The 21,749-nt window shown below is 39.1% G+C and overlaps 1 protein-coding gene across 1 annotated transcript in view; it reads left to right on the top strand.

Annotated features, from left to right (window-relative positions):
- The window catches only part of GDI2 (GDP dissociation inhibitor 2), a 31,038-nt gene that overhangs the window by 487 nt on the left and 8,802 nt on the right, over window positions 1-21,749 (top strand). The window contains exons 2-6 of the mRNA XM_032426075.1: window positions 8,864-8,971; window positions 10,838-10,937; window positions 13,934-14,068; window positions 19,502-19,700; window positions 19,935-20,066. Coding sequence (XP_032281966.1) covers window positions 8,864-8,971; window positions 10,838-10,937; window positions 13,934-14,068; window positions 19,502-19,700; window positions 19,935-20,066 — 674 coding nt within the window. The remainder of the gene's footprint in view (window positions 1-8,863; window positions 8,972-10,837; window positions 10,938-13,933; window positions 14,069-19,501; window positions 19,701-19,934; window positions 20,067-21,749) is intronic.

Here is a 21,749-nt window from a genome sequence, read left to right as displayed (position 1 = left end):
CGCCGCGCAGGCCGGGGAGGGGGGGCGGGTCTGCCCCAGACGTGCAAGGACAGACCCGGAGATGGAGAAACCGGTCCGGGGGGGGTGGCCTAATGCAGAGCGACGGGGAAGTAAAAGTGGGTGGGAAACGAGGGAAACAGCCCGCTTGGGGTGTGGGTGCCCCTCCACCTCCTCCACGGTTGATGGCCTCTCTCGATTGGAAACGGAAAAGCACCAGGCGGGGTGGGGGAGGGCGGGAGCGCTCGCAGCTGCGTTTCCTACTTCGACTTCAGCCACCGCTGCTCGTCGGTCTCGGCCTACCAGAGCTAGGCACAAGATTTTGTGACAAGTCATTGGATAATCACCGTCTTGTAACTGATGCAGTTCAGTGAACTTAGAGAAAATTAGCTTTTTACCTCCCCCCCCCCACTTCAAATGAGAAGCATTACACATTCCTTTTAACCACTCTCATCCCGCTTACTGAGCATCTGTAGAATTGGAAATGAGTGTTCTCAAAGCTTGTCTATCCGATACTTTCTCTCCTGACCTTTGCCATCTCCTTTGGTTTGGTCCGTTCCCTGCGTCCATTGCCTCCTCGGGGCTTTCCCCTAAGAAATGGACCGGTGATGGTTTGCTAGAGGCCAGGTTCTCTCCTACCGACCAGTCCGAAGCAGACATGTGACTGGCTAGGAGGTAGTACCAAATAGATGAGGTCACTTACCTAGGAAACTATTTAGTCATTTTGAATGTGAGGGATTCAGTCGAATTTCTTAGGTGGTGAATTGGCAAAAGGGTTGGATGCCTAAATGAACAGGCCTACCAGCTGCGGGGCTGTTTTTCTTCAGTTAATATTTCTAAAGCGTGCAATTGGGATTCCAAGCTTAGTAGTTTGTGGAGGATTTCACCCATTGGAATGGCTCGGTTGCTGCCAGTGTGTTATAAGAGCCAGTTCTGTTTTTTCTATGGTTATTGCTGGTCTTTCAGATTTGCTCTTGATTAGGTCAGTTGGATGTGGACAAATGAGCGCAGATCTGTCCTGCAGGTTTCTACATGCCTGGTGCAGAAGCATCACTTTGTGTCAAAGATAGCATGGTCTTACTGGATAACAACCAAGTTAAGATAATGCACTTTAAGTATTCATTTGGGTTAATTTTGACCTTTTGATGAGTGGTAGGTACACAACAGGAAATCAGACCAATTTCTGCCCTCACTTTATAGCTATGATAACTTTAATCCCTGTGAGCCTTCTTAGATTGCTTTCTGAGATGTTCTTGGAGAATTATATCTATGCAGAGCATTCACATTATTACTTTCATTGAGAGGAGTAGTGATGGTGGGATGATTTGGTAATGGTAAATGTGTACCCTCGTTTCTCATGACACAAAGACTACTTAACGTTAAATAAGATCACCAAGTTAAAAACCCTCAAACCAGAATTGACTATTGGAGTGAACATACAACTTAGTTTTCTTAATTTTTGGCTTATAAATATTTAGTGCCAGAGAGTTAAGAACCTAAAAACAGATATACTCTATCAGTTATGGGTACAAAATATTAGGTGATGGCTGTATGTCAAGTACTTTTAGTGTTACTAACTTGTTACTTTTAAAGAAAGTGTAAATAAGTGTCATAGTTACTCTGTTGCCTAGTGTTGGCACTGTTTTGTATCAGTTGTTCCTTCTAAAATGAAGGTCATGGTGATCCACAAATGTTGATCGTAACTTTAATAAATAAGACATAAAACGTGAAACTTGGAACAAAATCATTCTCTATCTAGGAGAAATGGAGTATTTTGTATAATTGGATTTTCTAAGGAATTGAGGATTATCCCTTTAAAGAACCACCACTTTCTGAAAAAAAGCCTTTCCAAATGACATCACACCTTCTTTAACTAAGGAACATAATTTATTTGATAACTAAGATTTCCCATCATGGGGATTAATTACTGTGTTAACGCTGTAACATAATGAAGCCATCGAGATAACCTGGTAAGCTTGGGTGCTCCTTATTAAATACTCTCAGACTGCTGGCCTTTGTGAGTTCTTCAGTCTGCTCTTCATTTTTTCCCTCCCTTGCTTTGCTGTTAGGCTGGTGACTTTTATTTTGATTTCAGGGTGAATAGAAAACATCTGACCACCTAATATGCTATTTCTAATTGACTTTGGGGTTGGCAGTAAATTCTTGAATCTTCTTAAAAATAGTATATAAAAGGGTAACTAGTTCCACAGCTATTTGTGGCTCTCAGGTATTTGTGTTGTTTTGTTCTACATAATAATTCTGGTAAGGAATTACGAATAGAAATGTGTACTTTAGTGAGATTTAACCAGTATTCTCAGTATTAGATGGTTAGAAATTATTTTACATCCCAGACATAATTTTACCCTTTTTCTTTATTAAAAGTTTGTGATTTAAAAGAATTTATATCTGATTTAAAAATTTTAAATTGCCTCTCAGATTTGCTCCTTGAAAATCCTTGCCGTTGCTATGTTAGAGTTTTGTAGATGAAGGACTTTCTATCCACTGCAGTAGTGATCATAGGGCCAATATGTACAAATGTCTTACTTTTGGAAGGTATAAATATCTTGTAGACAGTCTGTATTTTAAATCCGTTTCAAGCATACTGGCCCCAAAGGATAGAAGTAAAATCAGACACATTTTATTTTATTTTATTTTTTTTTTAAAGATTTTTTATTTATTTATTTGAGAGAGAATGAGAGACAGAGAGCACGAGAGGGAAGAGGGTCAGAGGGAGAAGCAGACCCCCTGCTGAGCAGGGAGCCCGATGTGGGACTCGATCCCGGGACTCCAGGATCACGACCTGAGCTGAAGGCAGTCGCTTAACCAACTGAGCCACCCAGGCGCCCAAAATCAGACACATTTTAGCATCTAGAAGTAGTAGTGAGATATTTGGTTTGAAAAACCACTAACTAAATGTTTTGGCTCACATCCATGATAATTGGCAATCCCTTCTATCTTCCTTCCCCTTGTACCTGATTAAAGACTCTTAGTGGAGTAATGGCTTACCCAATTTCAGTTATTTAAACTGTGACCGTTGTGATCAGTTATGGGTAATAAAAAGGTAAACACATCTGTGTATAAATGAATAGCTTCTCATATGGAGGGTGACTCTAATAAGAGTTAATATGAGGAAGTGCTAAGTGCTGTAATAGAGCTGCACGACTGGGAATTCAGGCGGGAAGCAGGAAAACCTTCCTAAAGAGGGAGGTATGTAAGCTGGATTTTAAAAATACTGGTAAGCTTTGAGCAGGAGGCATGATTTTCTAGGCAGAGTGAGCAGGATGGATTGGTACTGAGAACAGGATGTATATAAGGAATAGGGAGTTTATTTTGCCTGAAACAGAAGGTATGAAGAGGCGGATTGGGAAATTGGGTTGGAGAGAGGGCCTATCACTAAGAATGTTTAATGTATTAGGCTAAGAAATTTGAACTTATCTTTTAGGCAGTGGGAGAGGATTTTGAGCAGGAAAGATATAATTAGAACCAGTTTCAAGAAAAATGATCTTTTGACAGCATTTAATGAGATGCATTCAAGGGACAGATATTTAAAGGAACATTCCGCTGAAAACATTATTTTTACTGTGTTGTTGCTGACATATAATATTGAGATTAACTGATTTAAAAATGTTCTGGTTAATGCATTTTCCCCATAGTTCTAGGTAAGTAGCTTTCAAAAGTCACTTTTCTTTAGTATTAGTTTTTAGGTACCTTGTTTTCCTTATCACATTTTTATGTGCATTTATTTTCTGTTTGTTTTTTTTTTGTTGTCGTTTATGTTTTGTTTTTCCTTGTAACAACTTTAAAATTCAGTAGGATTAGAGTTCCGGTGGGTGCTTAGTTTGGTCACTTCGAAGATCTATCAGAATGTTAATGTACTCTGGAAAAAAAAAAAGGAATATTAATGTACTCTGGCTCTTTTCTCTTCGAAGCTTGCTCTCTAAGCAGGAAGGGGCTGGGCATTAATTTTTCCAAGACACCAGGATACTCTTTAGTACCACTGACCTAGGAAATCCTGTTTAGGTTGATCGCAGTTCATATATAGGAACACCATGCAGGCCCCTTCAGGACATTAGAGGTATTTTGGCTTAATGTATTTAGGTGCTATCCAAATAAATTACTCTGATTATTGCAACTCTGGTGATACGTGCAGGGTGCTGAAGGGAAGTGAACTTCATACCACTGATAGGGCCCTTCTCTCACCCCGACCTTTAAACCATTTGATCGGTTACCTCTTTTTATGTAGGAGAACATGAAATGCCAGATGAGTGGCAGATGCCATTATCATAAAGAACTTGGATTCTGAAGATGGTTTTATAGTTTCAGTTACTCTGCATGCGAGTTTGTATTCTTACCCTCCTCAGGGCATTTGTGGGTGAGTTTGAATTAAATGTGGAGTACTCTCATCCGTTAGATTTAAAACCACTATGTTAGTTAATATTCACTAATACATAGATTTTTCTGGTAAAAGTTATCAATATTGTTGATATATATGATGGGTGGACCAGGTTTTCTACTGCAAAAAAAGGAAATTAGAGTATTTTCTCTGGCTTTAATGTGCTTTGCTTGTTATTCTATATTCATCAAATAGGTAGTAGTACTGAATTTTAATTTTGAGTGAATTTTGTAAGATATTGAAATTTTAAGATCATTAATGTATGCCCTATGCCCGGATATGATTGACAAATTTTATCAGGGATTTAGTTCATCCCATGCTTTAAAGCAAAATGTAAAGTATTACACTTATGCTACTATGTATTTTATTCTTTTGGCAATGTAAAAGCAATCTTTTATAGAGGGGCTTAGGAGAATCCATGAACCTGAAGATTTAACTAGCTTTTGTCATATTTGTTCCAAGTGATGCCTCTTAAGAGTTGTTACCAGCTCTTTGGACTTCAATGAATCTTTAAATTATTGAGCCCTTTATTTAGCCTCCACCTTTAGTGCTTGCTTTAGAGCCATGGTCCAGTGAGTGGATCATGCTTATTTGCAGGGGAGTGTGAAAAGTTATATATAGAAGATATGCAACACTCAGAGTTGCTTGCTGTGATTTTGCTTCCAAAAATTGAGCTCTGGAGACTGCCTTTGTCGGCTGGAAATAGGACTGTTTCATCTTCCTCTGTTTATGTCGTAACCTGTTTTTGTGAATGTAAATTTTATTTTACTTTCGTGTAATATATTGAACCATATATGTTAGTGCTTCCTTGGATTTTGTTTTTTGGACAAGTGAATTGCTTTTGATAAGATTAGGGTTGATTTTTGTAGTTGTAAAATGCCTTCAGTTTTCTTTATCAAGACATCATTAAAGTGGAAGGGCAAGCCACAGAATGGAAGGTTTGCAGTGCATAGAACCAGTAAGGCACTTTTATCTATCCGAAATATAAAAAGAACTTTTATATAGCAGTAAGAAAAAGAAACCCATTTTTAAAAAGAGCAAATAATTTGAATAGGCACTTATCAAAAGAAGATACTGTAATTATCAGTAAACTATAAAAAAACTAAAAAAGTGCTCAACCTCATTAGTTGTCAGGAAATGCAAATTAAACCACATCCTAACTATAGAATGGCTAAAATTAAAAAGACACAAGTGTTGGGCAAGGATTTGAAACAACAGGAACTTTCATACACTGCTGTGACAAAAGTGTAAATTAATAACCATTTTGGAAAGTTGTTGGGAGTTATCTGCTGAAGTTGAACATAGTTGTGCTTTCCTTGATATATATCCAACAAATGCATAATAAAAACATGTTGAGAATATTTATAGAGCATTATTTATGAGAGTCAAAACTGGCAATTGTCCAGATGCCCATTAATAGTAGAATGGATAAATAAATTGTCATATATTCATGTGGCATATTCATTCAACTAAAGCCTCTACTGCTTTGTTACCCAAACTGTGGTCCTTGGATCAACTGCTTCTGCAACACCTGAGAACTTACTAGAACTGCAGGTTAGGCCTCACGCCGAGTATACTGAATCAAAATCTACAGTTTAGCATGATCCCCAGTTTTTTGTTTTAAGTAGGCTCTAAGTCCAACATGGGGCTTGAACTCACGTGATCCAGTGATCTAGAGTCCCATGCTCTACTGACTGAGCCAACCACGTATCCCTAGCATGATCCCCAGTTGATTCTTACGCTTATTCAAGTTGGAGCAGCACTGCTTTAGTAATGGTTCTTGAAATTGGTCCTGGATCAGCCTCATTAACATTACCTGGGAACTCGTGTGAAAGGCAAATTCTCAGCCCCAACCCACTTCTGTGGATGGGAGTCCCACAGTCTGTTTTAACGAAACCTCCATGTGATGCGGATGCAAAGTGAAGTTTGAAAACCTGCTTCGAATTTACATTTCGAGCACGTTCACAGGTGGTACTGAATTGGGAAGCACCCTTTGAGATCCATCCACTGCTTGCAGGGTTAGGCAGACCTTCTGTAAAGGTCTGTGTTGGAAATAGGTTATGCAGGCTCCACAGTCTCTGTCACCACTACATTTCTACCGTGGTACAGAGAAAACAGATGTAGACAATATGTAAATGAATGGATGTTTACCAATAAATCTTTACTTATGAAGATTGTATGCAGACTGGACTTGGCTCCTGTACTTTGGGGACCCCTGCTCTGTAGCAGTGAGAATAAGTACATTTTAAGAACACACAAAACATAATTTGGATGAATCTTGTAAGCATAATGTTGAATAAAAGGTATATACAAAAAGGATATACTGCATGATTCCATCTGCACTCTTAGAAATCATGAGAGGGTGTGGGGTGTGGGGTTGTAGTTAGGACTGGAATAGGGCATGAAATGGCCTGGAGCACTCATAGTGTTTGTGTCTTGATCTAAATAAGAAATGATGCATCTTCCTAGAATAAAATTTGAACCAGACAATAGTTAAAAACCTTTAAAAATACTAAAATGAATAGATACATTATGGAGTAAAATTAGAAATACATACGAATTTTTAAAATAAAGGTATCAAAGTCAGACTTCTAGGGGAGTGAGATTGTTCTCTGCTACCTAGGGTCTTTGGGGTAAATTTGAAAAGCTCTAAGGATTAATGAAGATACATGGAATTTCCCTTTTCTTAAAAAAAAAAAATAATAAAGCCTTGATCACCAAAACCCAGGTGTAAGAGTTTTGAGTGAATGTGTATCCCATCTCTGTGTTTCTTCTCATTAATTCATTAATCATATTCTTTCTTGATTTTCCCCCTCTATCTTGACAGGGTATATCTTAGTATGAGACTGGACATTTATAATTCTCTATTGCCAATTTATTTGTTATCCTGGATGCTTCCTTTAGAGCTCTAGTTCTCAAACTCTTTGGCTTTGGGATCTGTTTACACTCTTAAAAATTAAGGACCCTGAAGAGTTTTGTTTATAAGGGTTATATCTATCAATATTTATCATTAGAAATCAACACTGAGCAATTTTTAAAAATATTAATTCACTTAATGATAAACCCATTACATGTTAACATGAATACGTTTTACGAAGTGTAACTATCTTCCAAAACAAAAGTGAGAAGAGTATCATTGTTTTACATTTTTTAAAAGATTGATTTATTTTTCAAGATTTTATTTAGAGAGTGAGCATGGGCAAGTGGGGGTGGGCAGAGAGAGGGAGAGAGAGTCTTAAGCAGACTCCTTGCTGAGCGTGGACCCTGCCGTGGGGCTCGATCTCACAACATGAGGCGAAACCAAGAGTCTGTTGCTCGACCGACTGCACCACCCACGTGCCCCTGTTTTACATTTTCTGCACATCTCTTTAACGTCTGGCTTGAAATATAGCTGGATTCTCATCTGCTGTGGTGTTCAGACTTTTGTGAAATACTGCCCTAGCTGAAGTATATGAAGAAAATCAGGCTCATACCGATGTGTAGTTGGACTAGGGAGGAGCGCCTTTCACATCGTTGTGGATATTCTTTGATTTATACCAAAACATAAATGGCAGGTTTTTTTAAATGATTAATTATAGTATGAAATCTGTAACCACACCTGCCAAATACCTAAGTCTGAATAAATTGATCAGTTGTTCTTTCAAATAAAAATGATGATCCATGAAAAAAAGTTGCTAGTTCAGCTTAACAAATCAGTTGTACAAAAGATTTTCCTTGAGCCAGAGTTACTTTATGTGGACTTCCCATTTTGTTACACAGAGTATTAAAGAGGTGGGCATTCAAGGGGGTACATTAACAGGTAATTTTTAATGCTTCATCAAGGACATTCTTAAGTGAAATTAGCCTTGTTTTTTTGTGTTTTTTAAACTGTGAGCGCCTGGTGGTGTAGAGTATAATGACTGGCACAGTGTGGAGCTACTGCCCTAACTTTTCTCTACCTTTGGTCTTGCACCATCGGTGCTGATGTCAACACAGTGAAAAAATAGTGAATAATGTCTTAGTGTTATGAAAATAGTCTTAACCTTGAGGCCCATGGGGTTCCACAGACCACACTTGGAACCCTAGTCGCTTTAGGGCTTTGTCCTTAAGTTACGTCATATATTGTACATACATAAGTATTAGTTACTATAAGAGTGTTTAATGAGGGGCTTTTATTTTATTTTATTTTATTTTTTAAAGATTATTTGAGAGAGAGAGCACGCGCAGGCATGAGTGGTGGTGGCAGGGGAGAGAAGCAGACTCCTGGCTGAGCACGGAGCTCGATGTAGGGCTCGACCCCCGGACCCTGAGATCACGACTCGAGCCAAAATCAAGAGTCAGATGCTCAACCAACTGAGCTGCCCAGGGGCCCCTAATGAGAGGCTTTAAAAAAAAAAAAAAAGTAGCGGGCGGGGGTGGGGGGGCGGTAAGTGTCTGTTTGAAACATGTGGTAACACTTCACTTCTTTTGAAGATACTTTTGCTTTCCCTGTAGGAATGTATCCTGTCAGGTATAATGTCAGTGAATGGGAAGAAAGTTCTTCACATGGACAGAAACCCATATTACGGAGGAGAAAGTGCATCTATAACACCCCTGGACGATGTAAGCATTGGAGCAAATTCGTGTGCCTTTCCTTCTCTGAAACTCGTACTCGTGCGTCTCAGCCTTACTCCTCATGGATAGGTTTGGTTTTCTTACCTAGACTGTCTGTGGCCTCCCATTTTCTCAGGACCGGCTAGTTTTAGGGCTTGCTGACCCATCAGTTGGAGCCTCACTGCCGTCTGCAGCAGTTATCGGTTATCTCCTGAAGGGCAGGGTATGGACTTCTGATGGGGATTTAATACATGCCGAGCACAGTGCCAGAGCTTTCCACCTAGTTTTATGTGTCCCTCCAGTTAGTCAAAGGAGGGATTTTTATCCCCATTTTTCAGATGACAAAGTAGTCTGTGTTACTAAAATCACAGAGAAGGATTGTGAACCTAGGTTGTAAGACTCCAGAGCTTTAGTTCCTTTTACTCTACTCCCCTGCTTCCTACTTTTTTAGACTGTGGGCAAACGAAGCATTTCCAAAGTGTGTTTTGCTGAATATTTCTCTGTGAGGTTTGTTCAGCATCCACATGCGTGGATACAAGCTGTACTGTGTGTTACCAGAGATACACAGATATCAGTTACTATCAATCATGACTGATGAAATAGACTTCATATTTTTATCAAAATTTTTTTCTGTATTCAGGCCTACAGAAAAGTTGAAAGAATAATACCAGTGGATCAACCTTCCATCTGGATTTAGCAGTTAACATTTTGCAATATTTGCCTTATGTCTTTTTTTGTTATTGGTTTGAATCTTTGAAAGTAATAGACATCATGATACTTGACCTAAATATTTCAGCATTCACTGGCTAAAAATAACATTCTCCAACGTGATCATAATATCATTCGTTATCACATTTAAGGAAATTAACAGTAATATCCAGAGCACAGTCAGATTTCCCAGTGATGCCAAGAATGTCTTATATTGTGTGTGGTGGCGGTGTTTTTGTTTTTTTTTTTTTAACTACTTCAAAAATGGCTTTTGGTGTTGTTTCTCTTTATTCTTTTAGTCTACAGAAATCTCCCCACTTTTTTTTCTTCTGAAAAGTCTAAGCTAGCTTATAATAAGAAAGTATTGTTGTGTAGTTCATATTGCATCACATCAGGAAGCATAGAATGTCTGAACTCCCTCACTCTTCATGATGCCAACTCTGACCCGAGGTAAAGCAATGACCACCAGATCTCTTCATTGTTAATAATCTGTACAAGTTGGCATCCTTACTTCCACCCTGCCTACACTTATTAATCTTCAGTAAGGTGAGCAAGCTTTTTTTCCCCTCCCCAGTGAATATACTCAAGGACTTGGGGATTTTTTATTAGTAAATATACCAGCTTTGCTTATTCGCTTCCACGTTAGCAATAAAATGAGTATTCCCAAATTTTAGACCATAAGCTTCTTTTTATCTAGAGCTCCTACTCAACTCACGAAACTTACAAATTAACTGGAACTAACTTTAATTGTCTTTTTTGATTTGAAGAATCCAGAATTTATTTTTGACTCCTTCCATAACTACGGAAGCAAAATTAAGCCTTTTTGTTAGCTTTTTATTCAGGAGAGAATGAGTTTAAATGATTTCTACAAATGGTGTATCTGCAGAGCTAGTGTGTTATTGACAAATTGTTTTGTGTTCTTGCTTTTCTGCTAGTAAAAAATACTACCTCTGTAATACTTATTTTAGCATTCATTAGTAGTGTATTTAACTTAGCTGTGTATTGGAATTTCTCTAAAAATTTTATCTGATAAAAAATGAAATGCCGTTGTTATACTTTACCTCATCCTCTGGTGGTTAGTTATTATACCAAAACCATGTCGTGGAAGAATAGCATAATGAAAAGTAAATTTTGTTACATTATGGGTCATTTTTGTTTTGGTTTTAGTTATACAAACGATTTAAAATACCAGGAGCACCACCAGCATCGATGGGGAGAGGAAGAGACTGGAACGTGGACTTAATCCCTAAGTTTCTCATGGCCAATGGTAAAGCATTCTGACATTTATGGCAGTACATTGAATCCGATTTAAAAGTAGACTCTAGCTCTTGACAGAGAGTGTTACTCCAGGTATGTGAAAATAGATTTTGTTAATGGCAACAGTTTGGTGAGTAGACTGTGGGCCATTAGAGGCATCTGGAGTCAGTAAGAATGGAGGAGGGGGTGACTCCTTCCTAATTGGTTCTGGAGACATAAAGTTAGGACATGACACAGTGTGTATGAAAACCGGAAGTGTCTATAGCACTCTTCTCTCAGGCTTCCCTGACAGTCTCAGATAACTGGGCCTTTAGAAGCAGTTTTTTCCTAGTTTGGAGGCTTTTAAAATTATTTTTCACGTTTTTCTCATATTTTTAATTAGGGGAGCTAAACTGCTGTGATATTAGTGCCTTTTTCTGAAATGACATTAAAAACTAGGTTGTTGGTATGAAGTCTGTTTATGTCCCATGAATTAAAGTATGAGCTGCCCTTTCCCGTTTTGGGGTTTTGTTTGTTTTTTTGGTTTTGAGTTTATATTCTGTAGTTTCTTTTAGTGGAATGATCTTATTTGAATTTTCTCTGAAATTTATTTATTTAAGAAGATTTTATTTATTTGAGAGAGAGAGGGACCACAAGCAGGGGGAGTGGGAGAGGGAGAAGCAGACTCCCCTCTGAGCAGGGAGCCTGATGCGGGACTCCATCCCAGGACCCTGGGGTCATGACTTGAGCCAAAGGCAGATGCTTAACCGACTGAACCACCCAGGCACCCTTCTCTGAAATTTAAAGTTACCTATCTAAAATTCTTTTGAAATAAATTGTAAGCACTTTTTTTATTATATGAGTAGTAAAGTTATTTCATTAAAATTAGAAAACACAGATAAGCAGAGAGGAAATAAAATTTATATAACCAGAATCTCACCATCGATAATCATGGTTAGTATTTTGGTGTATAACCTGCCAGGCTGTGTGTGTGTGTGTATGTGTGTGTGTGTGTTGTTGAACCTCACCATATGCCCCTAGACATATAGTGTGGGGAAAGAGACAATGATTTTTTTTTTAAATTTTATTTTATTATGTTATGTTAATCACCATACATTACATCATTAGTTTTTGTTAGAGACAATGATTTTTTTAAGGCTTTTATTTTATATTGCCTGATCTGATTCTCACCAGTAGCCTGTGGGACTGACCCTTTCCCAGTACCTTTACTAAGCCTGAGTATTCTTTATTTTAATTTTTTTTAAAAAATTTTATTTATTTATTAGAGAGAGAGTGCCTGTGCACAAGCTGGGAGAGGGGCAGAAGGAGAGGAAGAGGGAGAGAGAACCTGAAGTAGACCTCCCTCTCCCCCCGCTGAGCACAGAGCTGCATTCAAGGCTCGCTATCACGACTCTGGGATCATGACTTGAGCCGAAACCGAGAGTCAGATGCTTAACCTACTGAGCCACCCAGGCGCCCCATCTTCATTTAAATTTTTGTCACTTAGTCATACGTAAAGGCAAAATAATGGATTGATTATTTATTTATTTTAAGTTGGCTTCACGCTCAACATGGGGCTTGAATTCATGACCGCAAGATCAAGAGTCACATGCTCTACCCATTGAGCCAGTGAGGCGCCCCGTGGATTTTTCAGAAGTATCTGTTTGTTAGAGAGTGGAATGATTTCTAGATGTTTATTGACTTTCATATTGGCCAGCCTTAGGCTTTGTACATTTTTCTTTTGAGGTTTTTAAATTTTTCTTTATCCATGTGAAAGAGCTCTTTATAAAGACCATGGAATAAATATTCCTAGTGTATTTGAAGGTATCTTTTCCAATCTGTGATTGGTTTGTATGTAGCTGTGTTGTATTTTTCTTTCGTACATAAGCTTTTACTTTTCATGTAGCTATATAGATTGATTTTTCTTCTTTTTACTGTTTTTGATTTGGAAGGGTATGCTTAAAATTTTTCTCTTTACCTCAAGGTTATAAAAATACTAATACTTGCTATTAATGGTTTTATAGTTTAATTTTTTCATTATAAAAATCACCTATTTTACCTTACAAGTTAATTTATGTGTTATCCTGTTTGAGACTAAATTTCTTTGGTTTATAGACAGATGATATTTTTAATTGTATGCCTGGCTTTATTCTCTATCTGAAATTAATGTTCATTATATTTTATATATATATATATATATTTTTTTTTTTTAAAGATTTTATTTATTTGACAGAGAGAGACACAGCGAGAGAGGGAGCACAAGCAGGGGGAGTGGGAGGGAGAAGCAGGCTCCCTGCTGAGCAGGGAGCGCAATGCGGGGCTTGATCCCAGGACCCTGGGATCATGACCTGAGCCAAAGGCAGACGCTTAACGACTGAGCCACCCAGGCACCCCTATATTTATTTTTTTAAAGATTTATTTATTTATTTTAGAGAGGGAGGGGGAGAGGGAAAGAGAATCCCAAGCAGGCTCCATGCACAGCCTGGAGCCTGGGGCGGGGCTTGATCTCATGACTCTGAGATGGTGACCTGAGCTGAAATGAAGAGTCGGATGCTCAACTGACTGAGTCACCCAGGCGCCCATGAAATTAATATTCATTTAATTAGTACAGATTGAATAATATAAACTGCATAACACAGATTCTTGAAAATTTTTGCCTGTTAGTTTTCTCTCTTTATAATAGGAACTTAAAGGAAATTCAAACCCATTTGCAGTAGTACTATAATTCTAAACTTCATACCTCTAATAATTATTAATATAGATTTTACAAAAGCAAGTTGATGAAGTTATTAATCTTGAAGTTGTAACATTAAAAACATACTTCTAAATATGCTCAGCAATAGGTATGCATTCTGATTGTCCCGTTTAGAACATGGCATTTGAGACTTTTTGGTAGGGGTTGTTGGACAATGTTAGAAAAAACTGGGAAGCCATTATTATAAGCCAACAATAAATGTACTTTTATTTCTGCTGGTTTTTGAAGGTAGTAAGACTTAACTTACAGTTTGAATTTTGGGACTTTTTTAGGTCAGCTGGTTAAGATGCTGCTTTATACAGAGGTCACTCGCTATCTGGATTTCAAAGTGACTGAAGGGAGCTTTGTCTATAAGGGAGGAAAAATCTACAAGGTTCCTTCCACTGAAGCAGAAGCCTTGGCATCTAGTAAGTAATTTTATTTTATTTCTCACAACATTGAGATTTTACAGTGGAAAGGAATCTTAGAGATCACATTTACTGTCCCCTGTCTTGACAGCCATCTGTCCACTCATCCAGTCAACAATATTTATTGAATGTCTGTTCTGGGCAGTTGAGAGTACATCATTGAAGAAAATGTTCAAAAACCCCTACCTCTGAAGCTCAGAGAGGGTTTAAGTGGCTTGTCTCTAGCTCATGGAACTTGGTGCTGGTGTGGGTCAGCTAGTGCTCTTTTTCATACTAATGATAACTCATAAGAGTTACTGTTTTTTTCGGTGTTTCCTGTGTGCTAGGCTCTGGGCTAAACACTTCACGTTCATTTTGTTTTTTGACTTTTGAAACACCTTCACAGGGTAGGGTTTCCATTTTATAGATGAGGGAACTCAGGCCTGAGATCACGTGGTTACGTAAGTGGGAAGGTTAGAGCCGAACCTCTGGTAGTATTTACTCCAGCGCCTGTGTCCTTCCATCACTGTACTGAGCTGACCACCTGCATCTTACTATCCAACCCGCCAAAAAAGAAAGAACTTTGTTCTGGCGAAACTGCTCTTCTAATTGTTGCTGTTGTCATTCTCTGAAATCTGTTTTTAGGAATTCCCAGTGAGTATGGAGTGATTTTATTCTTTGCCCAAAATGATTTCCTCTCTTGGCTCAACCAGAGATTCCTGGTTAACATTTTCTATTCCTACCTCTTTTCAATAGCAAACATCCCTAAAAAAGACCTTCTCTCCTTGAAGGTGTTTGAGTTGTTTGCGCAGAGCAGTTTGAGAAAGGAGAATTTGGATAGCTAATGGGTGGATGAGTTTTCTACAGTAAATGCTCCAGGAGTTTAGGGGAGGGAGCTATTTGGATTGGGAGAAGTGCCAGTAAATTCTCAGGGATTATTTTGGCTTGAGTGTGGGAAAGTTCTCTCACCTAAAAACCTAATTTGAATTACTTTGGCAGCTTCTCTAACTCCATTTATTTCCTTCTTGCTATCAGGGGAGAAAATGTTGAAAGGTACGATTTATATACACTAGAATTTACCTGTTTTAGTATACAGTTGTATGAATTTTTACCAGATCCCTGTCTTCTCGGCAACTGGTTTTCTACTAATGAATAAGATCTTGAAGTCAGAATGTCAGGCCGGAAAATCTTCGGCAGAACGAACGGGTAAGGAAAGGTGTAGAAGTGGAGAGGTTCAGAAGGATGAACAAGAACAGTTATTTTATAATTTTAATAATAGCTAACATTTTTTGGACATTATGTGCAGGCGTGTATGTACTAAGGCATTTATGGGTATTCTCTACCCTTCACTGTCTCTCTGAGATGTGGGTACTAGTATCTTTAGTTTACAGATGGGAAAACTGAAGTATACAAGTATAAAAGCAAAGCCCAAAGTAGCAAAGCTCATGACTGATAGAACTGGTTTGAGGCCAGATTTGTTTGACTCTAGAACCCTGTACTCGTAACCTCTAAATTGTATAGTATAAAAATACAGATTTTTAAAAGCTATTTTAACAACTATCCTCTACCTTCTAGTTCTTTTTTTTTGTTTTTAATACTAAACATTTCTAGCTTCCATCCCATAGTTGTTTCTTACATAATATGCCACTCTTTGCCACTCTTCTCTGGGAATTCTGATTTGTCCGGATTATCCAATTTACAATACCGTGGGAGCCAGCTGCCAACCGAGACAGAGTACTCCAAGTGTTGTCTGCTCACTCAGTCTCAGTGAGACTAGAACTTTTTTTTTTTTTTTTAAGATTTTATTTATTTATTTGAGAGAGAGAGACACAGTGAGAGAGGGAACACAAGCAGGGGGAGTGGGAGAGGGAGAAGCAGGCCTCCCGCTGAGCAAGGAGCCCGATGTGGGGCTCGATCCCAGGACCCCGAGATCATGACCTGAGCCGAAGGCAGACGCTTAACGACTGAGCCACCCAGGTGCCCCGAGACTAGAACTTTTCTAGGACGGTATATTTCTGTTCATGTGGCCTAAGGTTACACTGGCTTTTTTAGGAGCTGTACTCACTGTTGGTTCTTGTGGCAGTTCATGTGAAACCTCAAGGTTCCAGTAAATATTTGGTGATTGGTCAAGCGTTATTTTAATCAAATCAGTGAGAAGTATCTTTGACCCCCTCAAGTCATGTTGAACATGGATTATGTTCAGAATTGTTTTGAGAAGTTTTCATGAATGGCTTTGAAATGTGTCCAGCAAATTCTTCTGTCTTAATTTAAATCTCTAGCTTGTTTATTTATTCTCACTCTTAACTGCGGGGAGCCCTGTTGATGTCGCGCACCTTTGCCAGCAGCGAATCACCTTTCCTGGTGCAGAGCTGAGTGACCTCCAGGCCGGGGCGGCCTGAAGCAGCTGGATTAGGTCAGTTAGGTCCACTGGCAGGTTGTGTACTGGGTACTGTACTTCAGGAGTGTTTGACACTGATTTCCACTCTCACTTTTTTTTTTAATGCTGTGGTCAAATTTTTTTTTTTTTTTTTTTAAATAGAAGTATGGTTGACACACAATGTTCCATTAGTTTCGGGTGTTCAACGTGGTGGTTCAACAAGTCTGTGCCCTGCTCGCTGCCAAGTGTAGCTGCCGTCTGTCACCACACAGGGCTGGTACGGGACCTCTGACTATATTCCCTGCACTGACCTTTCATCCCTGTGACGTATTCATGCCAGGACTGGAGGCCCGGGCCTCCCTCTCCCCTTCACCCATTCTGCCCAGCCTCCCATCCCTCCACCCCTGACATCCATCAGTTTGTTTTCTGTACTTATGGGTCTGTTTCTGTTTTTTGTAAGTTTGTTTATTCATTTATTGTGTTTTTATAGTCTACTTGTAAGTGAAATCGTATGGTATTTTTTTTTTTCTTATTTCACTTAGCATAATACCCTCTAGGTCCATCCATGTTGTCACAAATGGCAAGATCTCATTGCAGTTTTGATTAGCATTTCCCTGATGATGAGTGATTTGGGGCATCTTCTCTTGTGTCTGTTTGTCCTCTGAAATAGAAAAAGAAAAAGTTCTCTTCAGTTCCTCTGCCCATTTTTTATCAGATTTTTTTTTTTTTTGATGTTGAGTTGTGTAAGTTAAGTTCTTTATGTATTTTGGATTTAGCCCGTTATCAGATGTATCATATGCAAATATTTTCTCCCATTCCATAGGCTACCTTTTTGTTTCATTGATGGTTTCCTTTCCTGGGCAAAAACTGTTTATTTTGGTGTAGTCCAACATGTAGAAGACTGTTGCTATGGCTGATGTCAGAGAAATCACTGCCCGTCTTTTCTTCTAGGCGTTTTATGGTTTCCTGTCTACATTTAGATCTTTAATCCATTGTGAGTTTATTTTTGTGTATGGTGTGTGGTGTGCATGTGGCTATCCAGTGTTCCCAGCGCCATTTGTTGAAGAGACTGTCTTTTCCCCACTGGATAGCCTTGCTTCCTTTGTCGTAGATCAGTTGCTCATGAAGGTGGGTCTCTCTTTGTACCAGTACCAGACTGTTTTGATCAGTCCAGTTTTGTCGTAAGTCTTAAAATCTGGGATGGTGATACTGTCAGCTCTATTCTTCTTTCTCAAGGTTACTCTGGCTTTTCAGGGTCTTCTGTGGTTCGGTACAAATTTTAGTATTATTCTAGTTCTGTGAAAAATGCTGTTGGTATTTTGATAGGGATCACAATGAATCTGTAGATTGCTTTGGGTAAGTATGGATATTTTAACAGTATTCTTCCCGTTCTCCATGGTCAAATCTTGTATCTGTTGAAAGCTTTCATTTATTCTCTTCATGAAACCGCTCTGGATTTTATAACTTTCAATGTTTTAAATGTCTTGACCTAAGTATTTTTTTTGGTAAATAAACCTCAGTGTGCAAGTGAAGGAAGGAAAGTAAAACAACATTCGAAATGATGTTAAGATACTACTCAGGAAACTGAGTAATTTGGAAAAAGATTTTTTTCTAACCCTTTTATCATATAGTTGAACGTTTTTCTTTCTATATTGTATATCCAGTATGTGGATAACTTCTCTTACATTTGCTTGCATCAGACAGTATGTGAATTGAACATGGAGTACGTGTTACGTGCCACGTACCCTTCTAGGTTTGGGGTAGGGCGGGTTCAGCAGAAGGGGAAAGTAAACAAAAAATGCTTTTTGTTCTCGAGCTTAAATTAGTGGGAGACAGGCTATAAATATGGAAGAGTATATGAGATGATGATAATGCTGTGCGGAGAGGTGAAGGGAGGTGGGGGGCACAGTTTTAAATAGGGCGATCAGGGAAGGCATTGTCAGAGGGAAGTAGTTGAAAATTGAACTGTATTATATTGGTGGTCTTATTTTTACCCCTGACAGCTAAACATAGGTTGGTGCTTGTGTGGTCATAGAATTTTTTTTTTTTTAGCCTTGTACCATTACTGTGTATGCATTCTGTCCATTTTTAAATTTTTTAATTTTTTAAAAATTATTTTTTCATGCATGCATGCATTCATTCATCCTTTTAAAGTAAGCTCCATGCCCAATGTGGGCTTGAACTCATGACCCTGAGATCAAGAGTCCCAGGCTCTACCAACTGCACCAGCCAGGTGCCCCTGTCCCATTTTTTTAAGCTAGGTTGTAAATATAATTTAAACATGTTAAGTGTAGTTAGATATCATTAGTGGCCTCATGGTCATTTTAATTTTCAGTTTTGTTGATTTCAGCTATAGTCTTGGGGGAAATAATATTCAAAATATTAAACCATTACACTGTTCCGTGAGAGTTTGTTGTTTTTAAAGTAGTCGCATAGTTTAGGAAAGGGGATAGAGCCAGAACATTTTTTCTCTTTGGCCTTGTCTTCCTAGCAGCTGTATACTCAAGTAGGACTGCTGACCAATAAGAGAGCTGAGGGTTTATGAAGTACTTTATACCTGTCTCCCTAGCTTTTTTTAGTGTAAAAAGTGGTTAACTGATTATCTAGGACTTTATTAAAGTAAGTGACCGGCAGCATAATCATCTTTTCTGTGAAATGCTGGAGTGAATGTTAGCACACAGAGAAAGGAGGAGCATTCAGAATTTTAGGCAGTTGGATGAGTATAGATCAGAGTTGTCAAAAGAAGAACATTCAGGTGGATGCTGTCGTGAATAATAGTTTTTTCAAAGTCATATTCACCTTGTTCCTAATAAGAGACATAATTAAACGTATTACATTTAATTAAGTACTGGTTGTAATTACTTGTGATTGTAGAATTGAAGACTTAATAACTGATCTGTTGTAATTATGTTGGTTTATCGGAAAGCACAGTGAAGGCGGAAGCCATACTGTGTACGAGCCTCTGTCTTTCCTTAGAGGAGCCTCAGGTCATAATGTGGCACATTTAACCTTGCCTCTCACACTGTCTTTTCCACAGTGTCCTAGTGTGAATGTTTGCTTTTTGACACATTCTTTAGGCTTAATGGGACTGTTTGAAAAACGTCGCTTCAGAAAATTCCTAGTGTATGTTGCCAACTTTGACGAGAAAGATCCCAGAACTTTTGAGGGCATCGATCCTAAGAAGACTGCAATGCGAGAGGTGTACAAGAAATTTGACTTGGGACAAGATGTCATAGATTTTACTGGCCATGCCCTGGCACTTTACAGAACCGATGAGTAAGTGTTTTGGGTTTTAGATTTATATTTTTCTTGGAACTGTCACCAAATTTCTCAGTTCTCCAAAATGGAAGTTCTAACAAAACAAGTAGATAACCATGTTATATTATGAAAGGTTCCAGCTGTTAATTAGTGTTAGAACTTTTTAGGTAAAATATGAAAGTAGTGAAATAAAATCTTTTCAGAAAAACATTTTAAATATTTATTTTCTAATATTTATTTCCCTTATTTTAGCTATCTAGATCAGCCATGTTGTGAAACCATTAACAGGATTAAACTTTACAGTGAGTCTCTGGCAAGATATGGCAAAAGCCCGTACCTTTACCCACTCTACGGCCTCGGAGAGCTGCCGCAGGGATTTGCAAGGTCAGTGCCCATCGCTAGCCTGGTCTCCTTCAGTGCACGTACAGGCCACGGGGCTGGGAATGGTGAGACGTCTGTGAGCCGTGAGGTGCTTTTCTTTTTATTGAAATAAACTTTATGATGAAACCACAGATCTACAGTAAAAAGTTTCATAAGTGTACAGACCTGTGTAACCAACGCTGCAATCGAGAGAAGAAATCGTTTAGTCTGGGAAGCTCCCTTGTGTCACCTCATGATCACCCCCCCCCGCCCCCTGCAGCTCCATCTGTGACTTCTTTCACCGTAGATTCCTCGTGCATGTTCAGGAAGTTCATATAAAAGGAATAAGACGAAGTGGACTCATTTGTGGCTGGCTTTTGTTTAACGATATGTTTGAGATTCATTTATGTGGCTGCATGTACTGTGGTTCATTTTAAAAATATGGAGTGGTTTTCCCTTTGCACGTGGACCACAGTTTCCTGTAGCTGGACATCCGGGCGGTTTCCAGGTTGGGCTCCTGGGAGTGCAAGTACTGAAAGTCTCTGCGGACGTAGGCCGTCGTTTCTCACCGGTAAATATGCAGGGCCGGGACCGCTGGCTGCTACGGAGGATAGAGGGGTGCGCTCAGGAAACCCCGCCAAGCAGCCCTGCGGGGCGGTGGTGCCGCCTGTCAGCCCCGCCGCGGTCGGGGGGCCAGGGGCTCCCCACTGCTCCGCGGGCTGCTCCCCTGCCTTGTCACAGTGCTGTCAGTCTTCCTGATTCTCATCACCCGAGGAGGTGTGACATGCTCTCTCACTCTGGCTTGACTTTGCATGTTTTGAGAACTCATGTTGATCACCTTTCCATGAGCTTTTTGGCCATTTGTATGAGTTTGTGATGTGATTGTTGATGTCTTTACACGTTTTAAAGATTGGGTTGTCTTTTCTGGTTTGGATTTGTAGGAGATCTTGAGTGCTGGCGGCAGGTCTTTTGTCAGATATATGTATTAGAGATGTTTTCTCCCGGTATGTGCCTTGTCGCCTGATCAGTGAAAGTTTTAAATTTTGATAATATATCAAGTTTTTTAGTTATGTTTAGTGCTTATTGGGTCCTATCTAAGAAAGCTTTGCATGCCTCAAGAGCACAAAGATAGTCTCCAGTGTCTTTTTCTAGAAACTTCAGTTTTGGCTTTGTGTTTAAATTTATAATTCATTGTGAAATAATGTTGGTGTGTGAGGTGAGGTAGGGCTTGAAGTTCATTTTTTTCTGTGCCCGGATTTAGTTCTTCTGGCACCGTCGCTGAAAAGACTTTATTTTCCAGTTGTGTTGGTGCCTTTGTGGCAAATCAGTTGGCCATAGATACGTATCTGTTTTGTTCCATTAGTTTATTTTTCTTATGCCATTACCTTAGCATCCCGAATATTCTAGTTTTTTTTTTTTTAAGGATTTTATTTATTTATTTGACAGAGAGATAGCAAGAGCAGGAACACAAGCAGGGGGAGTGGGAGAGGGAGAAGCCAGCTTCCCGCCGAGCAGGGAGCCCGATGCGGGGCTCGATCCCAGGATCATGACCTGAGCCGAAGGCAGACGCTTCACCGACTGAGCCACCCACATGCCCCTTAAGGACTTTGTTTTAATTTTTAAGTAATCTCTACACCCAGCATGGGGCTCAAACTCCAAACCCCCAGATCAGGAGTCAGGTGCTGCACCGACTGAGCCAGTCAGGCG

This window comes from Phoca vitulina, unplaced genomic scaffold, assembly GCF_004348235.1.
Source record: "Phoca vitulina isolate PV1807 unplaced genomic scaffold, GSC_HSeal_1.0 scaffold33, whole genome shotgun sequence".
In the NCBI taxonomy this organism is placed as follows: Eukaryota; Metazoa; Chordata; class Mammalia; order Carnivora; family Phocidae; genus Phoca; species Phoca vitulina.
The sequence above is the reverse complement of the archived record's forward strand: the minus strand, read 5'-3'. Positions and strand labels throughout refer to the sequence as shown.